This window comes from Salminus brasiliensis, chromosome 1 (assembly GCF_030463535.1).
Source record: "Salminus brasiliensis chromosome 1, fSalBra1.hap2, whole genome shotgun sequence".
NCBI classification, from domain to species: domain Eukaryota; kingdom Metazoa; phylum Chordata; class Actinopteri; order Characiformes; family Bryconidae; genus Salminus; species Salminus brasiliensis.
The window spans coordinates 40,133,647-40,141,604 of NC_132878.1; the positions used below are offsets into that span (position 1 = coordinate 40,133,647).

At 40.7% G+C, this 7,958-nt stretch overlaps 1 protein-coding gene across 1 annotated transcript; it reads left to right on the forward strand.

Annotated features, from left to right (window-relative positions):
• The first annotated feature begins 321 nt into the window (after positions 1–321).
• On the forward strand, positions 322–7,958 carry ccnk (cyclin K). The gene is made up of 11 exons (XM_072695949.1): positions 322–435; positions 904–1,176; positions 1,287–1,368; positions 1,878–2,009; positions 2,615–2,720; positions 2,817–2,874; positions 3,052–3,221; positions 3,340–3,542; positions 5,964–5,997; positions 6,128–6,196; positions 6,310–7,958. Exons 2-11 carry the CDS (start codon positions 980–982, stop codon positions 6,879–6,881), a joined length of 1,623 nt encoding a protein of 540 aa, XP_072552050.1. The 5' UTR covers positions 322–435; positions 904–979; the 3' UTR covers positions 6,882–7,958.

Consider the following 7,958-nt stretch of genomic DNA (forward strand, 5'->3'; position numbering starts at 1 on the left):
TATATATATTTTAATACTATATATATATTTTAATACTATATATATATATTTTAATACTTTATATATTTTTTAAATACTATATATATATATTTTAATACTATATATATATTTTAATACTATATATATATATTTTAATACTATATATATATATTTTAAATACTATATATATATATTTTTTATTTATTCATTTTTTAAATACTATATATATATTTATATATGTTTGTACAACATTGCTGTTGAAAGCAGAGACTCTAATAACAAACTCCCAGTTGGTGGCGATCGTCGCCATTATCTGGCCTGAACCGTCATTCCCAACGAGGAAGACAGCAATGTGGCTACCGTTGTAGCTAGATGTGAAGATAGTTACCGGAACAAAGCTCGGAGTAGCACGATTGCATGGCGTTTTAAGTTCCTGGTACTTTTCCACTGTTAAAGGTGAGTCTGTTCGTGTTAATATGGCCCTGAAAGAGTGGCGTGAATCAGCCTTTCAGTGAGGCGGACGTTAGCCGGCTCTCGCTAGCCTGCCGGGTGCTGTGTGGATGTAGCAGCTGATGCTAGCTAACTTCGCTCCCTGTGTCTATAGCTATAGCTAGCTAGAGGGAAGTGGAGGGCTCTGGGGTTGTCGGAGCTCTCAGTTTGTCATTTAACGTCGTTAGTTTGCTTTGCGGGATGCTTAGTTGTGACACATGTTGGCGAATTTGCAGTAGTTGGAGGTAGCTGGCTGGAAGCTCGTTGAGCAGCTCGGCGTTCGCGCTGTTGTTTCGATCGTCCAACATATCGGGAGCCGCCGGCGATCAGAAGTTAGTTAGCTAGCTAGCTCGTTCTGTTTTTCAGTAAGTCCCCTAGCTAAGTAAATCGACCTTGCTATTATTCCGGCCATGATGTTGTGTTTTATTTCCACAGGGTTCGTGATCGCTGCTGTGTCTGACCAACACCGTCAGTCGTCCAGCTGAGCATCACGGCTTTTCCTTCTTGTCAAATGAAAGAGAACAAGGAGAACTCCACTCCTGGCAGTTTGACCACAAATCTGGACCAAATCAAGCCATGCTGGTACTGGGACAAGAAGGACCTGGCCCACACCCCGTCCCAGTCCGAGGGCCTGGATCCTGCCACCGAGGCCAGATACAGAAGAGAGGGGGCCAGGTTTATATTTGACGTTGGAACTCGACTAGGACTGTATCCTTTCATTTTCATGTTGTCTCACCCTGTTTTGTACTAAGAAAGACATAAAAATGGAATATGTTGAAGTGTGGTTTATTTCCCCTTGACTGTCTCTACTCCAACAGACACTACGATACTTTGGCAACAGGAATTATTTACTTCCATCGCTTTTACATGTTCCATTCTTTCAAACAGTTCCCGAGATATGTAAGCATGACCTTTTCAAATATTAATATGAAATAAAAAGTGTTTTGACATTGTATTTTGGAAGCCTGTTTAGATGGCAGACTGCAACAGTATTTTCTTGAAAACCTCTGTGTATGTTTCTAGCGATTACCCTAATAATGTAACCCTTTCCTTTGGAGCAGTCGCAGGTAGAAACATTGCTCTGTAGTCGTGTAACGTTTAGGCCTCCTTCGCGATTTAATGATATTTGGGAGGAGGGCAATGTAGTGCTGTTTTAGTGGACAGAGTTTATTATTACCTGGTGGGTTACACACACAACCTTCCAAACATGTGAGCTTGTGACATGTCAGTGTCTCTTTCTGGGATTGACTGGTTTACATAGTGTAGTACTGTGTAGTGTAGCCATGAACTGCTACCATGTGGTTTAACATTTAATAGTGCTCATGTCGCATATATGCCTACATACATAATCTAGACTATTAACACCCCCCCCCCCCCCTTTTTTTTTTTTTTTTTTTTTGAATCTCTAGGTTACAGGGGCTTGCTGTTTGTTCTTGGCTGGAAAAGTTGAGGAGACTCCAAAGAAGTGTAAAGACATCATCAAAACAGCTCGCAGCCTGCTTAATGATGTGCAGTTCGCCCAGTTTGGGGATGATCCAAAGGTAAGCAGAGTCAGTAGTGTCAGCAGCACATATGCAGTCTGTGAGTATTTAGCGTCTTGGCACATTTTTGTTTGTAGGGTTTTTACTATGTTCTTCAGCACAATGATATAGCATATTATAACCCTGCATAAGTTTACAAGTAATGCTTGCTTCTCATGTGTTTCTTTGCCTCAACAATGTGAAGCGGATGGAGTGCTTTGGATCAATTCCTTTGTTTGTTTTCCTTTATTCTGGAAAATTTTAAAGGATGTTGCATTGCTCAAGCTGTCTTGAAACCTGAACTCTATCCCTTCATTTATGTTTCTATAAGAAACAGTGTCAGAAACTGCATAAGCAATCAAATTAATGTTCTTTGAGGCAAGTGGGGGTTTGCATACACTTTTTATTATGATTGCTTCAGTGCAAGACTACTGCCACAGTAACCTTAACTTCGTTGTTTTCTCTTGTTTGCTTTGTATATAAAGTCAAATTAAACATATTAATTAACAATTATTTAATTATTTGAGTAAAAAATGAGATGCCCCTATTCAAAACTTTCTTAAACTGTACTGTAAATCTTAATTTCTGTGACAAGTTTGGTTTGCATAACATTTTTTTTTAAATAGGAAGAAGTTATGGTGTTGGAGAGAATATTGCTACAGACAATAAAGTTTGATCTGCAAGTGGAGCACCCATATCAGTTTCTCCTGCGTTATGCTAAACAACTCAAAGGTAATTGTTATGGTCACCATTTTGAATTATCCTTTACTTAAAGTCCTGTTTGTATTTGTTTATTTGTTTGTCCCATGCACTTTTGTACTTTTTCAGGAGACAAGAACAAAGTGCAGAAACTAGTGCAAATGGCCTGGACCTTTGTGAATGACAGGTTAGCATTAAAACCACCTTGAGTTTAATTGTATTTCTCGTGGAAAGTCTGGCTTTTTTTTCTTTCTTCTTTTTCTTTCCAAAAAGAGGAGTGCTGTCAGAACCACTTAGTTTTGCTACTCGAGTAGAAGTAAATGCAAATATCTTAACCATGTTGATCTGTCCCACCTTTTTTTAGCCTTTGCACAATGCTGTCTCTTCAGTGGGAGCCAGAGATCATAGCTGTTGCTGTCATGTATTTGGCTGGTCGCCTGTGCAAGTTTGATATTCAGGAATGGACGTCCAAGCAGTCATCCCGTCGCTGGTGGGAACAGTTTGTGCAAGATGTCCCTGTGGAGCTGTTAGAGGGTAGGGTGCTTTGAATTTGAATATGCATGTGTTTTGGGGGTGTTAAAACTCAAATTGAAACTGAACAGGATGACCCAAGTTAGAAAAAAAAACATTCTGACTAACGCATCTTTTTCAGATATTTGCCACCAAATCCTCGACCTATATTCCCAGGGCAAGCAGCCTATCCCACAGCAGCCCCAAATGCAGGAAAAAGACAAGCCGCCACTACCTCCTGCTGGCCAGCCAGGCCAGTCTGGAGGGCAAAACCCTGCAGCTCCTCCTCCACCTAAGAAAAACTCCCCTCAAGCCAGCCCCCCACGCCAGCTTAAACGACAGCATGTGAGTGAAATATTTTTGAATTTAGTGCTTGTAAATGAACATACAAAGGAAGGTGTTTTGAAGGGAACTCATTTTTTTGTTAAATGTCTAGTTTTTAAAGAAAATATAATTATAAATATGTGCAGTGTGTTGGATCTAACTGACTGTAACTGCTACTGCCTTAAAAATTAGTTCTGCATCAGCTACCTGTTGCTAGATTATGATCTTAAGGCAATACACTACTCACAAAAAGTTGGCTTTCGGGTGAAATGTATGGAAAACATAAAACGTTCATGCTACAGTGATATTATATCCTGAAAGTAGGGCATTTAAGTAGAAGCATGCAATGGTGATTTCCTCATCTCAAACAATTTATTGAAACAAAAGCCAACAACAGTGGTGGGTATACCCTAACAACAAATGTCAATGGCTCAATAACTTGTCATGTGCCCTTGAGCATCAATTACAGCTTGACAACGACATCTCATGCTGTTCACAAGTCGACTTATTGTATGCTGTGGTATGGTATCCCACTCTTCTTAAAGGGCAGCCCTCAGGTCATTGAGGTTCTGAGGTACAGTGTTACTGGAGAAAGTGCAGGTCACTTCATTTGAGGTACCCCAGTCTCTAGCAGCCATTCCCTAATGATGTTACCTCGTTGAGCTGAAGCATTGTTGTCCATGAAGATGGAATTAGGTCTGTGGTGTTCATGCGGAGGCACAATGACTGGATTAGTGATGTTATTCAAGTAGTATTGGCTTGTCACTGTAGTTGGACAGTTCTGTACACCTGCCCATATCGTATCATCACCATCACCACCACAAAAGGCTTGCTGGTGACAACAGTAGCTGATGCATAGCGCTCTCCTCCATGTCTTCTGCATCATTGGCCATCTTTTCTGCTCTGCTTGAGTCGACTTTGTGGCCTGGTGGTGTGGTCAGGTACCCTTTTTAGGTCGTCTAGCACGCGAACAACACTGATAGAAATTCTTCTCACCTCCCTTAAATGTGCCTAGAGTTGTGTGACCTTCATCATCCGGTTCCGCTGGGCACTGTACACAATGAAGCGGTCATCCGTGTGGGATGTGGCCAAAGGACGATCACTTCTATGCCTTTTTCCAATCTCTCTGTATCTCTCTTGCAACCTGCTGATGACACAGACACTCAGCTCAGTGACCACTTCCTTTTGAGAACTTCCTTCTGTCTCATCATGTCACAATGTGAACAGTATGATGAGGAGGACCCATATTGGTCGATTCATGGCTCAAACACCTGTTGTGAATGTTTTCATCAAGCTCTATGACAGCACCACCTGTCCTGCTGTTCAGTGTTTCAGTGTTTTCCTATGAAGTTTAGAGAAGGTCACATTAAGTTCACCTGTAAATGTAAGGGTGCATTTTTAGGTTCATTCTGAAATTACACCTGAAAGCCAAATATCCCTGACTTTTTGTGAATAGTGTATTCCTCCATGTTTCAAAATGAATTGTGCATTCAGGTAATATTTTGCGATATGACTGTTTATTCTGTATACCATTTAAAATCTGCCCTACAATCTGCATTTGTAATACCTGTATGAAACATAAAAGTGCAGAATAAGAACAAGCAACTTGTGCTGCTTAATTTACACACATCTCAAACAGCACAAAGCGACAGTAGGCTAGCACATGCCCGCTGCCCAAAGAGTGTTTTTGCATCTGCCTCCTTGCCTCTGCCAGAGAGGCAGAGATCTACATTATACGTGTTATAAGGACTAGGGCAGCCCTCTAAAAGTCGACAAATCCAGTCACCAGTCTGAGATCTGTCAGTCAACTGAGATTCTTTTAAACACAAAACACTGCACAGTTTTAACAAAGAATTATATATATATATATAAAATTCTTTGTTAAAACTGTGCAATGTTTTGTGTTTAAAAGAATCTCAGTTGACTGTAATGGGAGTTATAAATATATTTTTTAATGCTAGCAGGGCTATCTGGCACAGGCTGTTATGGCAAGCTGATGCACCGGGGGTAGTAAGTTAGGCTAGCAATAATTGTTTCAGAAAAGGTCTCAAGTATGAAGGTATTTTTGAAAGAGAATCCTAAAAGCTTGAAAGCAAGCTCTGCTTTCACTTTTTATACAACAACATGAAACACAGCAAAACGCTTAAGAAACCTGCAATTGGCAGCTATTCTCCAGTTATATAGACAGATTGAATGCAACCAACAAGTCTGAAACCACCAAAATCTTTATAAATACTGTGATATACATTTTAGGCCATACCGTCCAGACCTATATACAGGGAAGACTATATGTCAATAATACAATCAATCAATGCATTTTCTAGCTTGGTCCTAAACAATGCTCACCAACTAAAAATGCATTGTTAGTTATGATTTAGTAATGATTATTATTATTATTATTATTATTATTATTATTATTAATTATTTTTTTCTTTTTTTCAGGTTTCTCCGAAAGAAGAAGTAAAAGTTGCCACAGGTATTGATGATGGCTGTTTTTGATCCATTTAGGCAGACTGGTTACAACTGTGTATTTTTTTTTTTCTCAATTACAAAGTCTTTGTGTAGCTTTTCATGCACATTTAACCTTTTTTTGTTTTTATTTCCAGAGCAAGTTGGTTCTAAAATACCACGGCTGGAGAGCCCAATGCCTCCCTTACCTGTTGCTCAGCCACCTGGTAATAATCATGTAGTTTTGCAGATATTTATTTTTTCATTTCAATAGAAATCAACAATACAAACTACACTGCTAAATCTGGATCTTAATACTTCTATATATTTCTCTATTTAGATCGCAAAGGCCCACCCGCAGCACCAGCTCCTCCCACAGAGGTGGAACCAGCAGCCTTAGCTGACTCGGACTTATCCAAAGCACCTCCACTGCCCCATGGAGCTCCACCCCCTCTGCCTCACCGCCCACCACCTCCACCCCCCTCCAGCTACATCATGGGCATGTCCACTTCCAGTTCGTATATGTCAGGGGAGGGCTTCCAAAGCCTGCAGTCTATGATGAAGACAGACGCACCATCCTATGCCCCTATGCCCCCTTCGTACGCGATGCCTTACCACCCGCATGTATACCCCCCTCCAAACCCTCCACCACCAGGCCCTCCACCACCCACAAATTATCCTCCGAACCTTCCACCACCCACCCCGGCTTACCCCCCACCAGGCTACAATCACAGTTATCCTCCTCCTCCTCCCCCCCGCATGCCTCCAGGACATGCGGTTCCTCCCCCAGGGATGGGTTTGCCTCCCGCTGGGTATCCACCTCCGCCAGTCCCCCCAGGCCAGCCACAGGTACCCATGCCCCCCGGCATGCCGCCAGTGTCGGGGATGAACCGCGGAGCCTGGATGAGATGAAGACGAAGAGGTTTTGGTCTTGCCGAGGAATGTGAGGGGTACACATGGAGCAGGTGCTAGAGAGGAGAGATGGATGTGCGGAATCTTCGAAAAATTTCAAAATACCATTCCACCAAATGTCCTCAGTCACCAGTCTCAGGAAGGTCATGATATCATTGTATTGTTTAGTCTTGTTATGGGTTTAAGTAGTCATGAAATATACACTATAATTCTGTTCTATGAGTTTCTATCTATAAGTTTTGCCTGTATTCTGTTATAAGGATGTAGGTATAGAATCTTCATGTTTACAAATCTACATGACCTCAATTTATAAAACTTAAGGAAGCAGACCTAGGACTTGTTTTTCACAGTAAGGTCTTTGTAAATTTGAGAGACCTTTGATCATAGAATTAGCGCTTCATGAATAAGGCCCCAAACACTTAAATTTGGCTTAAGATCAGTGTAAAATGACAGCCTTGATTCAGCACCACAAGGTTTCTACTTTCAAAAACTTTTTCTTCTTTTTTTTCCAAACCAAACAGTAAGTATTAAGTGCTTATTCTGACCATCTACCAATATCAGACATGATCTTGACCTTAAGACGCCACAGACAGCGGCGTTTCCTGAAACAGCTCCAAAAAGCTAGATTTTTTTTTTTTAAAGGGAATGTTCCTTGATGAGAGTGGTACATACGTTCTGTACATCTCTGTGGAGGAAATGTTTTGAAACTGTTCGGTAACATGAATTACCAGTTGTACAGATAATGAACTTGTAACATCAGGAACATTTGTGTATTCGTTTTTTTTTTTTTTTTCCACCTTTGCTAATGTTCAACTGGAGACAAACACAAGTGTTTCTTTTTTGCAGTAATGTGTTAAACATGACCATCAGTTTTGAAATGGATTCATCAGTCCTCGTCTTGATTCATAGCCACATTATGCATAAGAGAGCTACATTTGTAAATACTTCTTATGATGAGGACTGAAGACATCATTTAAGCTTCTCCAGATGTGCCTTAGGCTAGAAACTGATGTTACTGTTTTTTTTTTCCCCTCTTTGGCATTTGGGGTAATAAAGTTTGTTTTTTTTTCCTCCCTA

Excerpts from the sequence above, each read along its gene's own strand:
- ccnk (XM_072695949.1), top strand. The coding sequence starts at position 980 with ATGAAAGAGAACAAGGAGAACTCCACTCCTGGCAGTTTGACCACAAAT. Across the intron at positions 1,369-1,877 it reads TCAAACAGTTCCCGAGATAT|GTTACAGGGGCTTGCTGTTT; the intron begins GTAAGCATGACC and ends TTGAATCTCTAG. Across the intron at positions 2,721-2,816 it reads TTATGCTAAACAACTCAAAG|GAGACAAGAACAAAGTGCAG; the intron begins GTAATTGTTATG and ends GTACTTTTTCAG.